The sequence below is a fragment of the Balaenoptera acutorostrata genome, chromosome 2, assembly GCF_949987535.1.
Source record: "Balaenoptera acutorostrata chromosome 2, mBalAcu1.1, whole genome shotgun sequence".
NCBI classification, from domain to species: domain Eukaryota; kingdom Metazoa; phylum Chordata; class Mammalia; order Artiodactyla; family Balaenopteridae; genus Balaenoptera; species Balaenoptera acutorostrata.
Window position 1 is genome coordinate 67123008 of NC_080065.1, and position 21988 is coordinate 67144995.

The 21988-nt window shown below is 38.3% G+C and overlaps 1 protein-coding gene and 1 long non-coding RNA gene across 2 annotated transcripts in view; one reads left to right on the forward strand and one right to left on the reverse strand.

The window, feature by feature from the left end:
- The window catches only part of LOC130707109 (uncharacterized), a 104003-nt gene that overhangs the window by 13668 nt on the left and 68347 nt on the right, over positions 1-21988 (reverse strand). The gene's annotated exons all lie outside the window — the stretch shown is intronic.
- Positions 20155-21270, forward strand: SPZ1 (spermatogenic leucine zipper 1). Its single transcript, XM_007179777.2, has one exon. The coding sequence runs from the start codon at positions 20155-20157 to the stop codon at positions 21268-21270; it is 1116 nt and encodes a 371-aa protein (XP_007179839.2).

The following is a 21988-nucleotide window of genomic DNA, read 5'->3' on the forward strand; positions in this document are numbered from 1 at the left end:
ATAAAATAAAAAAAAATTGGGCCAAAAAGGCATTTTACTGAGGAGGAAACAGGAATGGTCATAAACACAAGATAAAATGTTCAAATTATTTAATAATCAGAAGACGCAAATTGAAATCACAGTGAGATGCCATTTTACACCCACCACGTTGTAAAAATTAAAAATACAATGACAAGTATTGAAAAAGTTGGAAAGTGCTTAAAAGAGTGTCTGACATATAAGTTTTATATAAATATTTGCTATTATTGTTATCATCATTGTAGTCATCATCATTATATTAATACTACTACCACTACCTTTATTAACCTTTTGTCAGTTATATGTGTTTTCTCCTAGTGTATGGCTACTGTCTTTATGATGTTTTTGATTAACAGAAATTATTTATTTTACTATAGTTGAATTTGTCAGTCCTTTTAAGAAATCCTTCCCTATGTGAGGTTATAGATATTCTCCTGTATGAGAATAAAGATCTCCTTGTATATATTTTTAAAGTTTTATAATATTGCTTTCAGTCTTTAATCTCTCTTCTGTAACTTATTTTCTCATATGGTTCCAGGTAGGGATCTAATTTTCTTCCAATATGGCCAATGAATTGTCCCTATGCTCTTTATTATATACTTTATGCTTTCTTTTTTTCTTTTTTTTCAAGTTTATTGAGATATAATTGACACATAACATTGGGTAAGTTTAAGGTATATAATGTGATGATTTGATACATGTATATATTGTGAAATGATTACCATAATAGGGTTGGTTTACACCTCCATCACCTCACATAATTAACCTTTTGAGTATGTGGGGTGGGAACATACTCTTAAGCAACTTTCAAGTATATAATACAGTATTGTTAACTATAGTCACCATGCTGTACATTAGGTCCCCAGAACTTATTCATTTTATAACTGGAAGTTGGTACCCTTTGACCAATATCTCCTCATTTCTCCCACCCCTCCAGCCCCTGGCAACCACCATTCTACTCTCTGTTTCTATGAATTCAGCTTTTTTAGATTCCACATATAATCCAGATCATACGGTGTCTGTCTTTCTCTGACATTTCACTTACCATAATGCCCCCAAGGTCTATCCATGTTGTTGCAAATGGCAGAATTTCCTTCTTTTTCATGGCTGAATAATATTCCATTGTATATATATTCTGTATCATCTTTATCTATTTATCTGTAGATAGACAATTTTAGATTGTTCCCATATCTTGGCTATTGTGATGAATGCAATGAACGTGGGAGTGCAGATATCTCTTCCACATCCTGATTTCATTTCCTTTGGGCATACACTCAGAAGTGGGACTGTTGAATCATATGATAGTTCTATTTTTAATTTTTTTGAGGAACCTCCATACTGTTTTCCATAGTGGCTGCACCAACTTACATTCCCACCAAGAATGTACAAGCGTTCCCTTTTCTCTACATTCTCACTAATGCTTGCTGTCTCTCTCTTTTTGATAACAGTCATTCTAACAGGTGTGAAGTGATTGAGGTGATAACTCATTGTGGTTTTGATTTGCATTTCTCTGATAATTAGTGATGCTGAACAATTTTTATGTGCCTGCTGGCCATTTGTATATCTTCTTTGGAAAAATGTCATTTCAAATCCTCTGCACATTATTAAATCAGATCTTCGATTTTTGGTTTTTGTTTTTGTTTTTGTTTTTTGGCTATTGAGTTGTATAAGTCCCTTATAAATTTTGGATATTAACCTCTTATCAGATGGATGGTTTGCAAATATTTTCTCCCATTGTGCAGATTGCTTTTTCATTTTGTTAATTGTTTCTTCTGCTGTGCAGAAGCTTTTTAGTTTTATTTAGTCCCACTTATTTATTTTTGCTTTTGTTGCTTGTGCTTTTTGTGTCATTTGTAAAAAATCATTGCCAGGACAAATGTCAAGATTTTCCCCTACTTTTTCTTCTAGGAGTTTTATGGTTTCAGATCTGATGTTTAAGTCTTTAATCCATTTCAAGTTATTTTTGAGTGTAAGACAGGGTCCCAGTCTCATTCTTCTGCATGTGATTATCCAGTTTTCTGAGCACCATTTATTAAAGAGACAATTCTCTCCCTATTGAGTATTCTTGGCTTCCTTGTCAAGTATTAGTTGACCATAAATGCATGGGGTTATTTCTGGACTCTCTACTCTGTTCTATTGGTCTCTGTGTATGTTTTTATGCCAATACCATACTGTTTTTTTTAAATTAATTAATTAATTTATTTATTTATTTATGGCTGTGGTGGGTCTTTGTTGCTGCATGCGGGCTTTCCCTAGTTGTGGCGAGCAGGAGCTATTCTTCCTTGCAGTGCGTGGGTTTCTCATTGCGGTGGCTTCTCTTGTTGTGGAGCACGGGCTCTAGGCACATGGGCTTCAGTAGTTGTGGCATGTGGGCTCAGTGGTTGTGGCTTGTGGGCTCTAGAGTACAGGCTCAGTAGTTGTGGCACACGGGTGCTCAAAGCCATGTCCCCTGCACTGGCAGATGGATTCTTAGCCTCTGCACCACCAGGGAAGTCCCAATATCATACTGGTTTTTTTTTTTACTTTTTAAATTTATTTATTTATTTATTTATGGCTGTGTTGGGTCCTCATTTCTGTGCGAGGGCTTTCTCTAGCTGTGGCAAGCAGGGGCCACTCTTCATCGTGGTGCGCGGGCCTCTCACTATCGTGGCCTCTCTTGCTGCGGAGCACAGGCTCCAGACGCGCAGGCTCAGTAATTGTGGCTCACGGGCCCAGTTGCTCCACGGCATGTAGGATCTTCCCAGACCAGGGCTCGAACCCGTGTCCCCTGCATTGGCAGGCAGATTCTCAACCACTGCGCCACCAGGGAAGCCCTATCATACTGTTTTGAATACTAAAGCTTTGCCACACAGTTTGAAACCAGGAAGTGTGATGCCTCCAGCTTTGTTCTTTCTCAAAATTGCTTTGGTTATTCAAGGTCTTATATAGTTCCATACAAAGTTTAAGACTGTTTGTTCTATTTCTGTAAAAATGTCATTGGAATTTTGAAAGAGACTGCATTGAATCTATAGACAGTTTGGGGTATTATGGACATTTTAACAATATTAATTGTTCTGATAAACATGGGATATCTTTCCATTTATTTATGTCTTCTTCATTTTCGTTCATCAAACTCATAGTTCTCAGTGTACAGATCTTTCACCTCCTTGGTTAAGTTTATTACTAAGTTTTTTGTTTGTTTTTGATGCTATTGTAAATGGAATTGTTTTCTTTATTTCTTTTTCAGATATTTGTTGTTATTGAATAGTCTGTTCTTTTCCCATTCATCTGCAATACTCTCTAAGTCACGAATCAAGTTTTTTATATATGTATGGATCTGTTTCCTGGGCTCTTCACTACAATCCATTCATCTAATTGTCTATCCTTGCACTGTATATGCTTTCTAAAATTCTTTGCCCTCCAAATAAGTATTGATGTATGGTAGATTAAGTCCCACCCCTCTTCAGGAATGTCTTAACTGTTCTTGGCCTTTTGCTCTTCCATGTAAATTTGAGAATCATCTTATAAAGTTTCATGAAAAGCCTGTTGGAATTTTTATTGTAATTTCATTGACTTTGTAGATTGCAAAGAATTGACATTTTTACAAGAATGACTTCCTATTCAAGGATACAGTATATATTTCTCCATTTGTTTGAGTCTTTTTATTAACTTTCATTAAAATTATATCATTCTCTCCACATAGTTTTTTGTTAAACATAATCTTGAGTCCTTTTGTTTTGTATTGTTATTGCAAACGATATATTTTTTATTGTAAAATTAAAAATAGCTATAGTGAGTATATACACATATATGTACAGTTTAAAGAGTAATTATAAAGCCATCACTCATGTAACCCCCATCCAAATGAAAAAATGAAACTTTGTACTATAAAAGTTCCCTGTGCCTGTCTTCAGTAATATCTTCCTTTCTCCACCCTGGAAATATTCACATTCCTTGCCTCTCTTTATAGTTTTACTACCATTGTATGCATCTCCAACTAGTTTAGTTTTGCCTGTTTTTGAACCTTGCAAAAATGGCATCATACTGTATGTATTATTATAGATTTCTCTTGGTCATTGCGATTTTGTGATCCATTTTAATACATCTAGCTGTTTTCATTCATTTTCACTAATATATATTTAATTGTATGAATATACTACAATTTGTTTACCTATTCTACTCTTACTGGGTATGTCTTATTTCCAGTTTTTGGTTATTAGAAACAATGCTGTTATAAAAATTCATGCTCATAAGGTTTGTATGTATCTTCTGGGTCAGAAGTTCATATATTTTTCTAGGTCAGTGGTTGTTAAAATGTGGTCTGAGGACACCTAGGAGTCCCTGAGACCCCTTCATGGCTACTAGGAGGTCCTCCCTTTTCCAAATATATATCTTTCTGAGTTCAAATATTCTTTATATCCTTCAGCCAAAACAGTATACCACAACATATTGAAAGCAGAAGCGGATATGAGGATCTAACTGTCTTCTATTAAGCAAACATTAAAAAGGTCTTTAAAAATGTAAAATAGTAATTGTTTTGTAGAAGATAGTTATTTTACAAAAATTTTGTTATTTTTGCTAACATGCAATGGATTTATTATTTTTAAAAATGAATTACATAAATATTTAAAATCTGTATTAATTACTGATACAGTAAATAGCTATGACCCAAATAAACAAATGCTGTTTGTTGTTCTCCACAATCTTTAAGAGTGCACAAGGATCCTGAGTTTGAGAACTGTTCTTCTAAGGCATGGTCTTCAACCTGGTTGCACTATTCAAGATGTATACAAGGTACAGATAATTTAAAGAGTCTGTTTCCAGATCCCTAATGTCCAAATGTACTGTGCCTAGCTTCATATAGCTCTCCTTTCCTACCTCCCCCTTCCCAAGTGACAGTCTTGCCAGAGTTGTCTTTGCCTGACACCTTCTGGTCAAAACAAAAAGTGCCAGCCTCAAACTCTAAAGAACAAATAACTTAGAGGAAAACCCCTGAGACCACAGAGGAGCAGTTTTTTTTAGGAAATGCTGCTTCACCAATGCTCTCGATGCCCCTGACCCCTGTTGTATGGGACAAAAAGGGCATTGACTCCAAGTAGAAGTCATGATTCGTATGAGCCACGCTGACACAGTTATTTATTTTACAAGGTTAAAAAAACTATATCAGTATTTTTTTAAAGCTCTTTCAATAAGTATAACATTTCAATTTTATACCACTAATAATTGTAACTTATAAGACTTAGATCTTTATGGTCACAGGAAATTAAAATGAATATTTCAACTTATACATACATTTTTGTTGCAAAGAATTATGAGAATTGATTAAAAAAACTTTCAAGCATAAATACATGTTACATTAGGATAAAATTCTGGGGAGGGGGTAGATTGGAAATACAAATACAAGGGTAAGGAGTGATACAAAATTTCCCATTGTTAAAGAGAAGCTTGTTTGTATATTTTTTAAGTGAATGGTGGTACATATCTAAATCACTATAGTGTTTAGAGCCTATTGGATACATTTAAAAGAATGATGTAACAGTTAAATCTATGTCAAAACTTTAACATGCAGGAATAATATCCTATGTACTTAAATGAAATTTGATGAGAAATTTTAGCTGTCAAACTAGAAATGTGTGAGGGAATACATACTTTAAAAAACTTTTATGTGCAGTGTTCTGAGGCTGGAGATAGATAGATGGGCTCCAGGCTAGGTATTTATAACTGGCCTCCTGTTTACATTTCTTGTCGAGAAAAAGATGGGCCTTAGGCCTGACACTTACAACTAGCCTACTGTTTGCATTTCCTGAGACAGGAGATAAGTAGGCTCCAGGTTCGATATTTACAACCAGCCTCCAGGCTTTGTCTCCTGAGGACACTTGAAGATAACAGTCATGGCAGGAGCAGAGAGGGGCTAAAACCTTGTTTGAGTAAAGCATCAAGAGGTCACATATTTCCCATCCTTGGGGCAAGGGAGACACTGCACATGCACAGCAAGGCTCCTTGGGGGTCAGAAAGGAAGAGGCACCACCCCAGAATAGACGATGCCAAGGCCCCCCAAAGCCCTCTGGGCTGGAATCCACCTTGGAAAAAAGTTGCACACGCATGCTGGGGAGGGCCCTAGGGCAGGTCAGGTGTGGGAAAAGAAACCAGATGATTGGCCAAAGGTAAACAAAGACCCGGAAGAACTGCCCTATATAAATGACCTAAGGGCCTCTTTACTGCACTCCTCATTAGGGAGGACACCCACACCCTTTCTCCCTAGGTGTGTTATCTCTACCTTGCTTCTGTCTTAACTAAACAAACTGTTTCTCTGTGTGCTCTCCCACTTGTTGTGCTGTGTCTCTAGTAATAAACTTTGTACCTGTTTTTACCGTTTTTGCCTTCTTGAGAAATGCATTTTTCAATGGGGTAAGAGCCAGGAAAAATTTGCTTCCAGCCTCTAGCCCTTGCTGGCCTAGTGGCTAGGATTCCTGGTTTTCATCCAGGCTACCCAGGTCCAATTCCTGGGCAGGGAACTAAGATCCTGCTTCAAGCCACCGCTCACTGCTGCTGCCTCTCTGAGATCAATACTAGCAAAGAGATTTGAGGACTAATAACGTAGAACATTGACAAACATGTAGGTGTTCACAGGATCCAACCTAGTGATAGGAAAATAAGGCATGTATCTGGACCAGTGGAATTCAGTGGGGTTGGAAGGTGGGGTTATGCATATTTTATCTTCTACTTTTTGCTGGTATTTGAATGGAGTCCTTATGTCAGCAGTTCCTCCCAGATAAAGGAACTCATTAAACTGCTCCACTCCAGCTCAGACCAGCACTGTGGCCTTGAGCCCAGGGCTCTGCCAGTGTGAACGGGGGAGGCCTGGTTTGCTCAAGAGCAAGGCACTGATTAGCAGTTAATATGAAATGCCTTTGAGCGGCACAGACGCAGGTTAAGACAAATGAGAGGAGGAACTGAGGAAGGCAGAAGACAGGATTTAGGTTGAATTCAGGCCTATTTGAAATAAGAGCTGTGACAAGCACATCCAGGAAAAGAGATCATTCAAGAAATATTTAAATTGTTTTGGATCTCTGTCTTACACAGACAAACACACTCACATTTTTTTTTCTCCTTTCTGAGTAACTCAACCCCAAACTCCCCCCACTTCTAGCCCACAAAATGCTCCAGATGACTTTGCAATGAAGACAAAAATAATTCACTTCATCTCCCTTCACATTCCATCACTAATTCAGCAGCTATTCTTTTTCAAGGCAGCTATCGTAGCTGAAACTTAGACAATCCCAGGGCTGGGCTCTTCCTTAAAGAAGAAGCATTCTTACTGCTCATGTGAAAATTCTGTTTCTGTGACACCCCGTTCCATGTCTCATTCACCTCTTGTACCAGGACAGCAGAGACTGCTAGTTGGCTACGTCAATACCTTTCTCCCTTTCTGAGAACTCTCAAACCAGACAAGGTCAGCCCAAGTTAAGAACATTAAAAATCAATCTCATTTATGAACATACATGGAAAAGTCCTGAATGAAACACAAGCATCACTTTCACTTACATTCCATTGGCCAGAACACACAGTCACATGACCACATCATGTTGCTAAGAAGACTGGAAAATATACTCTACTCCAGGCAGCCTTGTGCCCCACCAAAATTGGTTTTAAATTCTCGAAGAAGTCATTTCTGTCTCTCTCCACTCAGCAACAAGATCAAGATAAGCAAGCTTCCTTACTGGCCCCCTGCGTGATGTGCATTTATTACTACTTTACCCTTACACAAAGAGCTTAGCATTTTGCAGACCCAGATTTATAGAGAAGTCTTCTATTAGACTCTGAGATGGGTTTTGTCACCTATCCTCCTGCATTAGACTCAACTGTCAACACTGAAATTTAAGTTTATGAGGATTTGAATATGCCCTGAAGGAAGAATATGGTTTCTTGTTTTTTCTAAATTCCTACTTTCCTTTCTCTTTTGATTTTTTTTTTTTTTGGCCACCTCAGCAAGACAGTTATATAATTTTAAAAACATTTACTCCTGCCCAAGTGGAAGTTCACTCTGGTATTTTTAGAGGTTTGTTTAATAAAACTTCAAAGGACAGCTAATCTTCATCTTATACAAATTATTTCAGAGAACAGAAAAGAAGGAAAGTTACACAACTCATTTTAAAACAGTTGTTTAATTGTGACACCAAAACCAGGTGCTGACAAGGTCAGCACAAAAAGAGAAATTTAAAAATCATTCTCACTTATAAACACTGGAATTTTCAGTTAAATAGGCTAATAAGTTCTCTTTTGTGCTTAAAACGTGATTTAAAAACATAGATGGAAATGTCCCAAATAAAACATAAGCAAGGGACTTCCCTGGTGGCACAGTGGTTAAGAATCCGCCTGCCAATGCAGGGGACATGGGTTCGATCCCTGGTCCTGGAAAATCCCACTTGAGCAGAGCAGCTAAGCCTGTGTGCCACAACTACTGAAGCCTGCATGCCTAGAACCCGTGCTCCGCAACAAGAGAAGCCACCGCAATGAGAAGCCCGCGCACCGCAACGAAGAGTAGCCCCCGCTTGCCTGCAACTAGAGAAAGCCATCGTGCAGCAACAAAGACCCAACACAGCCAAAACAAAAAACAAAAAACAACCATATGCAAATCCAGTCCAATAGCGTATTTAAAAAGAACATGATTCCAAAATAATTCAAGGATGGTTGAATTACACTGATAGATTTTCTAATATTAAACCATCAATTTCTTATGGCAGCTTAACTATCTCCTTTAAATATTTTGGGCTTCTATGGACACTCATAACCTCAGGGATTTACCTTTTATCTCAAGTAGCAATAGCGGCAGAGGCTGGAGGAAAGGAGGTCAGCAGAGGGGTTAAATGAACTGGAGACCTTCCCAGAAGGAAAGCGATACCTATTTTTAGGATCATTCTAGCGTAGGGAGTTAGAGAAGCCCGAGGGGCCTCTGGAGAAGGAGGTCCCACCGCAGGGTGCAGGAGGGGCAGGCCACTCTGTCTGATTGTGCGGGTTGGCGATGGCGTGACTTCGTGGGTACCAGTCACATCATACTCGTTGTGGATTTGTGCATTTATTACAACCATCTTGAGGCAGATAGCTGGACAGTATCCTGGAAGGAGTGTCTGTTTCTAATTCCTACACAGGTGCCACTGGGCTACCTGTACTGCTGAGGAGAGAGCCTGACTATAGCAGGGCTGGGATAAGATCTGGAGATGGACCAGCCCTGCCTGATTCTGGAATTAAGATCTGGGTGTCAGAGCCAGACGCTGTACAGCAGGAGGTCCTGGGGGACCAATGAATCCTGAGCTCCAGCTCTTCCTGGACTTTTCTTCTCAACTGGCTCTGCCAGGAATCTGCTTCATCTGGTATACTCACTGCCCGTTCTGGGCCGAGGCTCCTATCTTTGGCGCCTGCTGGCCTCAGCATTCTCTCTTCTCTGCCTCATCACGGTACCCCACTGCAGTCTCCATAGCCTGATTTTCAATAAGTGCCTTGGAAATCTATAAGCGTAACTGTCTTGCTAAGAAGTAATTACTTTGGCATTTTCCAGGGGGAATGCTTCTGTCCATAAAGAGAAAAAGATATGAAATGACTGGCAGCACACTGTGCAGACATTTAAAAGCCTCTTGGGGGAAAAAAGAAACTCTTAGAGTTGTCAGATTATCAACTGATCAAAGCTACAAAGATGTTTTGGGGGGAACCCAAGATACAAATAAGAATCTCTTTGAGGAAATGGCCTTAAAGATGCAATCAAAGGGCTTGAAGGAACAAATCAAAGGCCAGTGGTAAATCCACTTGTTATTTTAGGCCCCAAGAACAGGAATATAAAAACCGGGATAAAATATTAGAATGCAAGAGCTCAGTGGACATATTACTCATTTTTACAAGGACTTTTGCAAACTTTCAGAGTTGAAAAGAGCCTTTAATGAAGTTAATTTTAGTAAAGGGACAAAACCTGGATTCCCAAGGGTTAAAAAAAATATACTGGACTTAAGAGACTTGGACACTTACAACTGGGAGCAGAAAACTGAAAGGAGCCGAGTGATACAATCAAACATCGTCAGAAATTTCCAGAAAGACACAGCAAGTGTTCTTGCTCACAAAGAAAATGAAATGCAGGTTTTGAGTAATGGTATTGTGCAGCTGAAATAGCTGGCAGGTGACCAGACTGAGAAGTTAAAAACAGATGATAGATGGCTCACGAAAGGAGCCTTTGTTAACAATAGTTGAAAAAGATAAAGGCCATTTCCAATCTAAACTAAATGCTGAGATGCTAACTCGGCAAGGGCTGGAAAACAGAGATGTTGGAACACGAATCTTGCTGACTTATTTAAGCCAAAGTTCTACTGGAAAATGACTACAAAACTTTGCATCAGAAAGCTGATATTCTTAATAAACTCTTGGGCAGAAAGGCAGCATTCTTCCAATGAAGCTGTTTCAGGAAGAATAAGAAAAGGAAGAGAGAGAGCAGAAATACCAGCTAGAGAGTAAGTAAGATTCCATAAGCAGAAAATTCAAGAAGTGGAGGATGAAGTACAGAAAACAAAGATCTTACGAAACCCAGATTTCCCTTCATGATAAGAAAGGTCATGACAGCTGGCTGATTGCACATACTGCAGAATGAGCTCTAGTGAGAAGAGGCAAGCTGCTAGCCCAAGACAGATATTAATATGTGTGCATCAAAGGACAATAATTTTTCAAAAGTCAGTGAATGTCCAGCCAACCCCAGGAATACCGTAATGATAGAAACTTTGAAAGAGAGAGTTACTAATCCAAGATCAGTCTTTTGGTCCACCCGTTGAAACTAGTTAAAGCCTCTATTTTATTGGTATTGTTTCTACCTGGAATCTCTTACTCTTGTCTTAATGGCATAGATCTGTAAAAGTGAACCTGTGTCTGTCATTGGTCCCACAGCTGATCCTAGGAGGCCATTTCAGGTATCTGAACTAGTATCTATTTCTTATCTGCATCTTGGTAGAGCTTCATCAGTAAATCTTACCAGGGAAACTCACCATGATCTCACATGTATTCATTCATTCCACAAATATTTAGGTATCTTTCATGAGTCAGGGATTTTACAAATGTCAGAAATACAACAAAGAACAAGACAAAAATCTTGCCTTTGTAGAGCTTACATTTTAACAGAGAAAACACATAGGTAAAAAAGAAATTAATCATATAATGCCAGGTAGGGATAGGGTTACAGAGCACCACTTTACATATGGCGATCATGGAAGGCTGCATAAGGAGATGACATTTGCGTAGAGACATGAGTGGAAAAAAGGAGCGAGCCGTGTGAAGATCTGGGAAAGATCCTCCCAGGCAGAGGGAATAGCTGTGCAAAGGCGCTGAACCAGAAGCATGTTTGTTGTGTTAGAGAAACAGCAGGAGTTTCAGATGGAGAGTACTGCGTGTCTGAAGGCTGAGAGCTGAGAGGTGAGAACTGAGAAAGAACATCCTGTGTTCTCATATATATGAGAAAATAAAACTTCTAATGGCTCCAATAAGGTAAGCAGGGAGTTATAAGTGAAGACGGTAGAAGGGTAAACCCCTAACAGATGCTATTGTACATTATGAGTCACGTTAAAAAGTTGAAACTTTAGTCTTAATAACATATTACTATCATATGTTGAGTCCTTACCACATGTCTGTCAATGTAATAAATACTAGGATTTTTCTCACTTGATCCTCATAAATATTCTATGAGTTAAGAATCAATGTTATTTCAATGTTAGAGATGAGGAAACTGAGTCACAAAGTGGATAAATCATTTGCCCAAACACCCAGAGCTACTAAGTAGCAAAATTGGCATAGGAACCCATATCAACTTGAGTCCCAAGCCTGAACTCTTATCCTCCACTATTCCACATTTTTATTTATTTATTTATTTATTTTTGGCTGCGTTGGGTCTTCCTTGCTGCACACGGGCTTTCTCTAGTTGCGGCGAGCGGGGGCTACTCTTCGTTGCAGTGCATGGGCTTCTCATTGCGGTGGCTTCTCTTGTTGCAGAACACGGGCTCTAGGGCACGTGGGCTTCAGTAGTTGTGGCTCGCGGGCTCTAGAGCGCAGGCTCAGTAGTTGTGGCGCACAGGCTCAGTTGCTTTGCGGCATGTGGGATCTTCCCGACCCAGGGCTCAAACCTGTGTCCCCTGCATTGGCAGGCAGATTCTTAACCACTGCACCACCAGGGAAGTCCCTGTAAAGCTGATATTTTAATTTTATTTTACTTGGCCGAGCAGCATGCGGACTCTCAGTTCCCTGACCAGGGATCGAACCCTCGTCCCCTGCACTGGGAGCACAGAGTCTTAACCACTGGACCCCCAGGGATGTCCCTATTCTGCACTTTTAAATGATCTATATGCATGTAATATAATGGAGGCTATAGAGTGGGAAGGAAACCCATTAGAGGCGGGGGTTAAAGGGAGAGGGGATGGTAATGGGATCTTGGTAATAACAGTGGGGTTGAGAAGAAAGAGATGGGCTTGAGAGAAGTTTAGAAAGTGGAATGATTGGGATTTGGTGTTTGATTGGATCCGAGGAGGGAGGGAGGAAGGGAGGGGGTGGGGGGAGTCAAAGATGACTTCCAGATTTCTGGTTTATGAAACTCTGTGGTTACCATTTAAGGAGACAAGAAGCCAAGCAGGAAGGGCAGTTTGGGGCTTAGGGGGAAGATGATGAGTGGTTTTAGATTAAGGATGGTGGAATAAGGACCTCTGAAAATCCACTCCTCCATGTAAGCAACAAGATCAATGACCAAAAAAAAAAAAAAAAAGTCAAAATCAACTTTTTAGAACTTGGAAATTAACCAAAGGCTTGCAAGAATCCAAAAAGCATTTATTCAAGAAAAACGACGGAATCTCAGTAGAAACAGTGAACTTTGTACTGGGGCAAGAAGGCAGATTCTAGCGGTTTGAAGAGTGAGCAGGAGTGAGGAAACCAAAATAGTGTTCAGCCCTTTGCTTGGAAAGACAAGAGAGATGGGCCTTTAGCTGGAGGATGGGTAAGGACGCAGTGTTCTTTTTTATTTTGTAGAGATGTAAATAGTGCAATGTAGCTGGTAAAAAGCCTGGTCTTTCAGGAGGTGAAAAGGCCTGGTATCCTGATAGGCAAAACAGCTGAAATCTGACACCTAGAGACAAGCTACTCAGGTTCTTCTTAACTTTATTCTTGGCTCCATTTCACTGTTTGCCCTTTTTGCTCTAGAGATAGAAGCTTGTCTTTAAAAATTAAGAAAAAAGGCAGAACTGATGACCAAGAAACATCATTGTGAGGGAAGATTAGTTATTTACATCATTCAAGTTCTGTGCAATTCTTTTAACGTAGTTATATAATCATTAGTCTTATCAATTACCATAAAGGTATGCCAGTGTTGGGTTTATAGCATGTCATCTTGACAATCTGTCTTCAGAGCATCCTAGGGATTCTCAAACACCATATGCAGGAGTTGGAAACTGCTTGGTCTAATTGGGCAAGCATTGAGTTCTAACTGAAAACCAGGGCAAACAAGTCTAGAGATCTACTGTATAAGCATGATGACTATACTTAATAATACTGTGTCAACCAGAAAATATGCTGAGAGAATAGATATCAGGTGCACTCACTGGACAAAATGCTAGCTATGTGAGGAGATGATATATTAATTTGCTTGACTCTAGTACTTATTTCACCATGTATATGTATATCAAATCATCATGATGTACACCTTAAATATATATACAATTTTTATTTTAAAATATATAAATAAAAAATAACTCTATTCATTAAAAAAAAAAAAAAAACAGAGGAAGGACTCTACTTGGAAATGGAAATCTACTGGGAGGTTTAAAAAGTACTGATGCCTGGGTTCCAACCTAGAAACTGTATTCAAATTTAGTTTCATGTCTTTTAAAGGTCAGTTTTTTTTTCAGTTCAGGATCCAGTCCAGAATCACATGTTGCATTTAATTGTCATGCCTCTTTAATCCCCTTCAAACAAATCCAGTCTTTCTTTGCTTTCATGACTCTGAGCTTTTTGAAGAGTATAGTCTATTTATTTCACAGAATGGTCCTTCAATTTTTGTTCTTCTGATATTTTCTCATGTTCAGATTGAGATTATGCATTTCTGGCCATGAATACCACAGAAGTGATGGTGTGTCTTTCTCACTGCATTCTGGAGGCACAGAAAATTTTATTTGTCCCATTACCGGTGATGTTAACTTCAGTCACTGAAGGGGTACATGCTATTGACATGACTCAACACTGATGATGTTAATAGGCCCAGATAGAGTTTGCCAGGTTTCTTCACTGTAAAGTTACTTTTGCTCTCTCTTTCCACACTCTACTCTTTGGAGGCAAGTCATTAAGCATTGTCACAATCTGCGTTTCACCCCTTGTGTCTTCTGACCTCTTGGTTGATTTAGGAAAAATTTTATACATTACAGTTCACTCTGTGCTGGTAAGTTTTGAGAAATGCAGAGTCATATATCTATCACTCCAGTACCATACAGGTTAATTCTATCACTCTAGAGATACTCTGTGCTTTCCCTAGTTAACCCCTTCTTCTGGAAACCATTGATCTGTTTTCCATCCTTACAGTTTTGCCTTTTCTAGAATGTCTCATGAATGGAATCATTCAATATGTAGCCTTTCTACTCTGGTTCTTTCAACTTAGCAAAATGCATTTAAGATCCATCTGTGTAACTTTGTGGATGAATAGCATGTTCCTTTTTTCTTGCTGAATAGTTTTCCATCATGTATACCACAGTTTGTTCATCTATTCACCTATTGAGGGACATCTTGGTTGCTTCCAGTTTTTGGTGATTATGAATAAAGCTGCTAAAAACATTCACATGAAGGTTTTTGTGTAGGCATAAGTTTTCAATTCAGTTGGGTAAATACCTAGGGGCATGATTGTTAGGTCATATGGTAAGTCCATGTTTAACATTATAAGAAACTGTCTTCCAAAGTGCCTGTATCATTTTCGCTTTCCCACAGCTCTTGTTCCAAATCTTTGACAGCATTTGCTATTGTCAGAGTTTTTTTTTTTAATATTCAAATGGTATGTCATGGCATCTCATTGTTTTGCAATTTGCCTTCCCTAATGACAAATTATATTGAGCATCTTTTTATGCTCAATGGTTTATTTGCCATCCATATATCTTCTTTGGTGAAGTGTTCTGGTTAGGTATTTTGTCCAGTTTTACTTATTTTTATTTTTTTAAAGTAAATTTATTCATTTATTTATTTATTTTTGGCTGTGTTGGGTCTTCGTTGCTGCGCGCGGGCTCTCTCTAGGTGCGGCGAACGGTGGCTACTCTTCGTTGCAGTGTGCAGGTTTCTCATTGTGGTGGCTTCTCTTGTTGCAGAGCACGGGCTCTAGGCACGCCGGCTTCAGTAGTTCTGGCTCGTGGGCTCTAGAGCACAGGCTCAGTAGTTGTGGCTCACAGGCTTAGTTGCTCCATGGCATGGTATCTTCCCGGACCACGGCTCGAACCCGTGTCCCCTGCATTGGCAGGCGGATTCTTAACCACTGGGTCACCAGGGAAGTTCCTGTCCAGTTTTAAAATTGAGTTTTTTGCTTTCTTATTGTTGAGCTTTAAGAGTTTTTTATGTATTCTGGGTACAAATCTTTCATTGCATATGTGATTTACAAGTATTTTCTCCCAGTCTGTGGCTTGTCATTTCACTCACTTCAGCAGTATCTTTCACTGAATGAAATATTTTAATTTTGAGAAATTCCAATTTATCAAACTTTTCTTTTGTGGGTTATGCTTTTGGCGTCATATCCAAAAACTAATCATCAAATATAGGGTCATACAGATTTTCTCCTGTTTTCTTCTATAAATTTTAGTTTTGCATTTTACATTTAAGTATAAAATCCATTTAGAATTAATTTTTTTGTAAGGTGTGAGTGTCAAAATTTATTGCTTTTTTTTCATATGGATGTCCAATTTGTCCAGCACCATTTGTTGAAGTGCCTTTCTATCTTTGATAAAAATCAGTTGACTATAGTTGTATGAATCTATTTCTGAGCTTTCTATTTTGTTCCATCTATCTATGTGTCTATCTTTTCACCAATACCACACTGTCTTGATTCCTATATCTTTAGAATAAGTCTTGATATCAGGTCATGTGAGTCCTCCTACTTTGTTTTTCTTTTTCAAGATTGTTTTGGCAATTCTGGATCCCTTGAATTTTTACATGAATTTTAAGATCAACTTGTCGATTTCTGCAAAAGAGGCAGCTGGGCTTTTGATAGAGATTGTGTTGAGTCTGTGGATCAGTTTGGGGAGTATTGCTATCTTAACAATATCAAGTCTTCAAATCCATGAACATAAGAGGTTTTCCACTTTAGATCTTTAATTTCTTTCAACAATACGTTGTAGTTTGCAGAGCGTAAGTTTTGCACTTTTTTTGTTAAATTTTTCCCTGCATACAACCACTGTCATTATTTGCAGCAGTTTTGTTCTATAAGGTCGCTGCCAACATTGAATTAGCCAATACTTGAATACTGCTTCTAAGGGAAATGTGGACAAGGTTAGAGTCTTGCAAGTCTCTGGTCACATTTTCCATTTTCGTCAGTCAAAATACCATTTGCGTTATGTAGGTTTGTTTGCCAACATTCTTGTAAAACAAGCCAGTCTCAGCAGCTGTGAAAACCTGTTCTTCCACGTAACTCTTTTTCTACTAAACGCTTAGCAGAAATTGAAAAATTCTTCCACAGTCTACCTGGCTTCCTGGGCAAGTTTAACGAGTTAAGGCAGGAGGGTGGCCTCTAATTCCAGCTCTCATCATAACTAGCTGTAACTTTGGGCAAGTCACTTAGAATCTCCACTCTAAAACTCTGATAAAATAAGACTGTGGATGAGAATATCTCCATCGTTCCACTCATTCTAGAGTTCTATACTTAAAGGGGACGGGGGGAACTGGTGGGGGGAGGGGGAGGTTATATGGTAATTTAAAAAGCCCACAGCACCACCTGGTGGTCAAAGAGAAGACAGACTGAGGAAAAGTGTTAATAGACATATCCAGCTACATCTACATTTTGCTTGTTTGAAAATTTCACATTTTCAGACAATTTCTCCTCTAAAATGGCTACACACGTACAATAATACCTATAAAAGCAGTCATATGGCATTATGTTTAAAATCACACCCTGCATAGAATGCCTTGTAAATATAAAGACTCTAACCCTTGAATAGCCATCATTACTGAGCTATTATTATGCTTTGGTTAAAACAAAAACAAAAACAAAACAAAACAAAAAACTATTGAGCAAGTAGAAGAATTACACGAAATAAAAATATACTTCATTGTACCAAAAAATCCATCATGTTAAAATTATTCACACATAGTTGAGTAAGAAAATGATAGTATTCAATTATAACCCCCCCAAATAAAATATCTGTGAGTCCATACATATATAAATACATAGGTGAATGAATGAATGAATAAAATGGAGATGTAAATACAGGAAAAGAGACAGCTCTTTTTTACAAAATAACTCTAATCAATAAATATAAAAGGAATGAGAGAAATAGAAAATCACCATTAGATTACCACTGTAATAATTGCTGCAGGCAAGGTTCACTTCTGTATACTAAAATTATACTGTATAAGCAAACGTTTGAGGAGAAACAGGATAATTTCCTAGTCTCAAAACATCCTCCCCAGGATGTTTATTAATTATAAAGGGAAAGATAGTAATTTTATAGTAGTTTAATTCAGCAGATATCACTTAATGAAGTGACCAAGGTTAACATCACCAGAAATAAGACATGTTGATATCATGTACCCTTTGATATGATTTCTATTCTTGTTAAGGCAAACTGATTTTAAAAAGAGAGAAAATTCTATGCATGTTTTCTAAGAGCTTTTTGCTCTTCTTTTTCCATTTCTTTTTTTTTTTTTAAGTCATTAAGCTAAGGACACTTAGTAGGTAGCAATTGTAAGACAATCCAAATGTGTTTAACATTCATAGTTATCCACTGGGCTTACGGGTCAATAAAGAAAAGAAGACCACTCTGGTGGCTTTTCAGTATCTACAGTAAACTCAAATTTCAGTAAAATTAACAGAAATTTTATTTGAAATTCATTGTATTTGTAGGGAGGAAGGAAATATTTAAATCCCCTTTTGATGAAAAGAGAATTCTCATGGTATCTTGACCAAGCTACCTTCAAACGAGTTTCCAGAAAAATCAAAGACAGGGTAATATCAGATTTATGTCCAAAAGCATAAAAAAAACTGCAAGCACAAGAAGAAAATAGAGAATTCAGTTTCTTTCAAGTATCCATAAAATATACATGAACATTGTTAATCTATTAGGCCAAAGAGAAAATATCAATTTCAAAAGTAGGAATATTATATTTTCTGATTACAACACAATAAAGCTAGAAATTAATTACCAAATCAGGAAAAAAAGGTTTCCTTGTCCTAGAGATTTAAAAAGTATCTTAAATGATGGCTTGAGTCAAAGGGAAAAACCAAAATATCAATCAAAGTTGGACCTTATGAGATGGATTTAAAGCATAAGGGCAATCTCTAGCCTCTGTGGTATCATTGTGTGTGGGTCAGAAAAGTGTTCCTTCTTCAAGTAAAAAACAAGACCATCACAACTGCATCTGTGGATGGTCATGAGGTGATGGCTCTGAGCCCAGCTGGCTGGAAGCTGAGCATGACACTCAGGGAAACTAAAGTCAAAGTGAGTTGGGAGCTGTGAAAGAAAAAAAACATAAATTTCTCTTCTCTAAGGAAAAAAAAAACAAACTGCTAGATAATGAGTTTTCCCTTAAGATTAGAAGCAAACTTCTAGTTAGAAAAGTGCCTGCTAGCAAGATTTTGAAGGCCAAGAAAAAGTCTCACCTAAGGAATGTTTTCTTTGGTTGAACGTAATATTCTCAAGGCCCTGACACCTAAGGACAAAGAGACAAGAGTGAGTACACTTGGTTTAATACTCTTCAATTACTTTTCTATAAGCCACTATAGGATTTCATTGTTTCAAATACTTTAGGTAAATTATGCCATTTTAAACAAGTTCTTGTAAAGAGTAATTAAAGTTTTATATCCCCTGATGTAAATGATTCAGGAGCAAGCTTACTAAGCCTGTCTTAAAGGATACCTGAATTCAGGGCATCCTGGTGGTCCAGTGGCTAAGACTCCATGCTCCCAATCCAGGGGGCCTGGGTTTGATCCCTGGTCAGGGAACTAAGAGCCCACATATCGCAACTAAAGATCCTGCATGCGGCAATGAAGATCCCACGTGCCACAACTAAGACCTGGCTCAGCCAAATAAATAAATAAATAAATAAACACTTATTTTTTTAAAAAAAGGATGCCTGCATTCCAAGCCAAGAAAAGTCTCAATTTGTAATTGTGTTGTTAAGAAACCATTCAGATATTCTCTTACTGCATTAGAATATTTTTTAATGGAGCGATTTCTGATGTTATTTCCCTAAAAATCACAGAAAGATTGCAGCACTTTTTGGGTTCTATTTTGTAAGGATGACTTTCTTTTGCAGTAGCATCTCTCCTAGAATGGGACCAATAAGGGCTCCAGGTGCAATGAAAGAATGGGGACCCTCACCAGGGACGACTTCTCTCAGCCGTGCACTTAAGTGTTAGAAAAACATACCACAGTTGAGAACATGTTGTGTATGGTGGGGATGAGGGGAAAGTCAATGAATATGATGAATATGAAAGTCACTGAATGAGATGAATAAAAACCTAGAAAAGGAAGGAAGGGAAGGACTGGTGTAGAGATCTTTCTGGAGTGGGGAGTAGCTTTAGGCTTTGAGTCACCAGGTGGGAGTTTAAGAGGTTTCTATTGTGACTCAAAGGAAACAGAATCTGGGGACAGGCCACAATGGTGCAGTGACAGAATAAAGACCTGGTTGCCAGGATCAGGGAATAAACACCAGAAGCCTGGAGGAGGAGAGATGGAGCCCTAGCTCCTGGTCCCCTTTCCCACCTGCCTTCCCAAGTTGTGTAAGATGTTACTTTCCACCTAAACATCATCTTCCTGGTTTCAGACCTTAACTCTGGTCTCTGAGTTCTGCTTAGTTCCACATTCTCTACCCATTTGCACAGAGGACCACCACCTTCCCTTCCTGGAATCTCTAAGGTTTTCTGCTTTGCTCATGCCCTGGTCATCAACCCTACTAATTCAGCCTGAGATGGAAGTGCCCACCCTCTCCAAAACGCTTAAGTCTCCTGATCTCAATGAAGAGTCTTTGGACCCTAGGATTATCATTGCCTTATTTGAAATTGGATCACTTCCTCCTGTTTCTTGCAGTTCTCTCCCTTCCCTAAAAAATAGTGACCATGAAGCAACTGAACAACGAATTGCAAAGAAGTTTGAAAACCTCTTAAAAGAAATTAAAGATATTGTTAAACATATGACAAGTTATGAAGAGAAGGTCATAGAAACAAAAGAATCTTTTGAGGAAACCAATATCTCTGAGGATGTGTCAGAACTTAAAGAAAAAATCAGAGAACTTGATAAAATAAATAAAGTACTATTGGAAAAGCTGCTTGCTAGTTGGGACTTAGGGAAAGAACAGAACTCAAAGAAACAGGAGATGATGTTGGAAAACCAGAACTCCAAGGACACCATGCAAGGTTGTGCAAGGGATTTGGTAAATTGTTCAGAAGAAAAAAGAGCCCTTCATGAAACTCAACTAAGTAAGGAAAAAGCAAAGCACAGATTCCCTCTTGTTCAAGAAGAAAATATCAAACTGAGGGACAACATGGAGCAATTACTACAGGAAGCAAAACACTGGAGTGTGCAACATACTGAGCTCAGTGAACTAATAAAATCCTATCAGAAATCTCAGACAGACATCAAAACTCTTGAAAATAATGGCGCCCATTCCCCAACTCAAATGAATAATGGGATGTCCGCTAAGCATGAGCTGGAAGAACAAGTGAGGAAACTGAAACAAGACACATATTCACTGCATTTGATTGCAGCTTTGCTGGAGAATGAATGCCAAATCTTAGAGCAGAGAGTAGAGCTTCTCAAGGAACTCCATCATCAGAAAGAGGGACCTCTACAAGGGGAGCCAATTCAGGTAAACTATGAGCAGAACAAGAAAGAACAGAAGCTATCAGAGGCAGAGAAGGTCAAAATACATAAGCAAAACATGCAAGAAATGTTTCAAAAAGGAGACCAATTCTATAGAAGCCTGGATGTTTGTCATAAAAAGAAAGCTCGTAATAATTTGTTCAATACTCATATTGCAAGAAGAGCTCTTGTAGGAAAAAAGAGGCCAGCAAGCAGCCTAAGTTAGAAAATACCAAAAGTAGAAGAAAAGGCAGTTCTTAAAAAAACTACAGTATATCCAGCTCCAGGCATGTCAATCATCAAACCTAGGATAGACCTTTCGGTTCAACCAAGAAATAGCTATAGAACAAGAAGATTAACATTTAACATTATTCATTACATCAGTGGTTAGGTAAGTTTGGTCTTTAATGATCATCAGTGTCAACTTTTGGTCACATTTGTCATCTTTACAATCTGTTTTTGTAGTTATTAGATAGAGATCCTATGACACTTAAACCAAAAGTGAGAATTTACAGGTCCAAATAAGTAAAGATCTAAATAAAAACCACAACAAACAAAGGAAAGGGTTTTTTTTTTTCTTTATTTATTTAATCATTGCCTTGGGGAGGAAGTTCTGGGGAAAAAAGTATATAACACTTTAACTGTGAACCTTTAAAGCTCCCTTTTCAAATGCATATTCCTTTTCCTATATATTGATATTATCCACTGAAGTGTGGGCAGTAGTTGAGTTAAAAAAAAATAAAAAGCTGATGAGCCACCCCTAAACAGCTTTCCTCTTCTCATAAATCTCCCTATTCCCTGGATCTACTGTTACTAATATTCCTCTCTTGCTCCTCAACTAGTAAATGGTGGGCATACCAGGCAGCAGAGGCCCTTGGGGAAGGACACCTTGGCTTCTTTAGAAGAATAGATGTGTGTCTAGATTTTGTTCCGTGCTGGAAAAA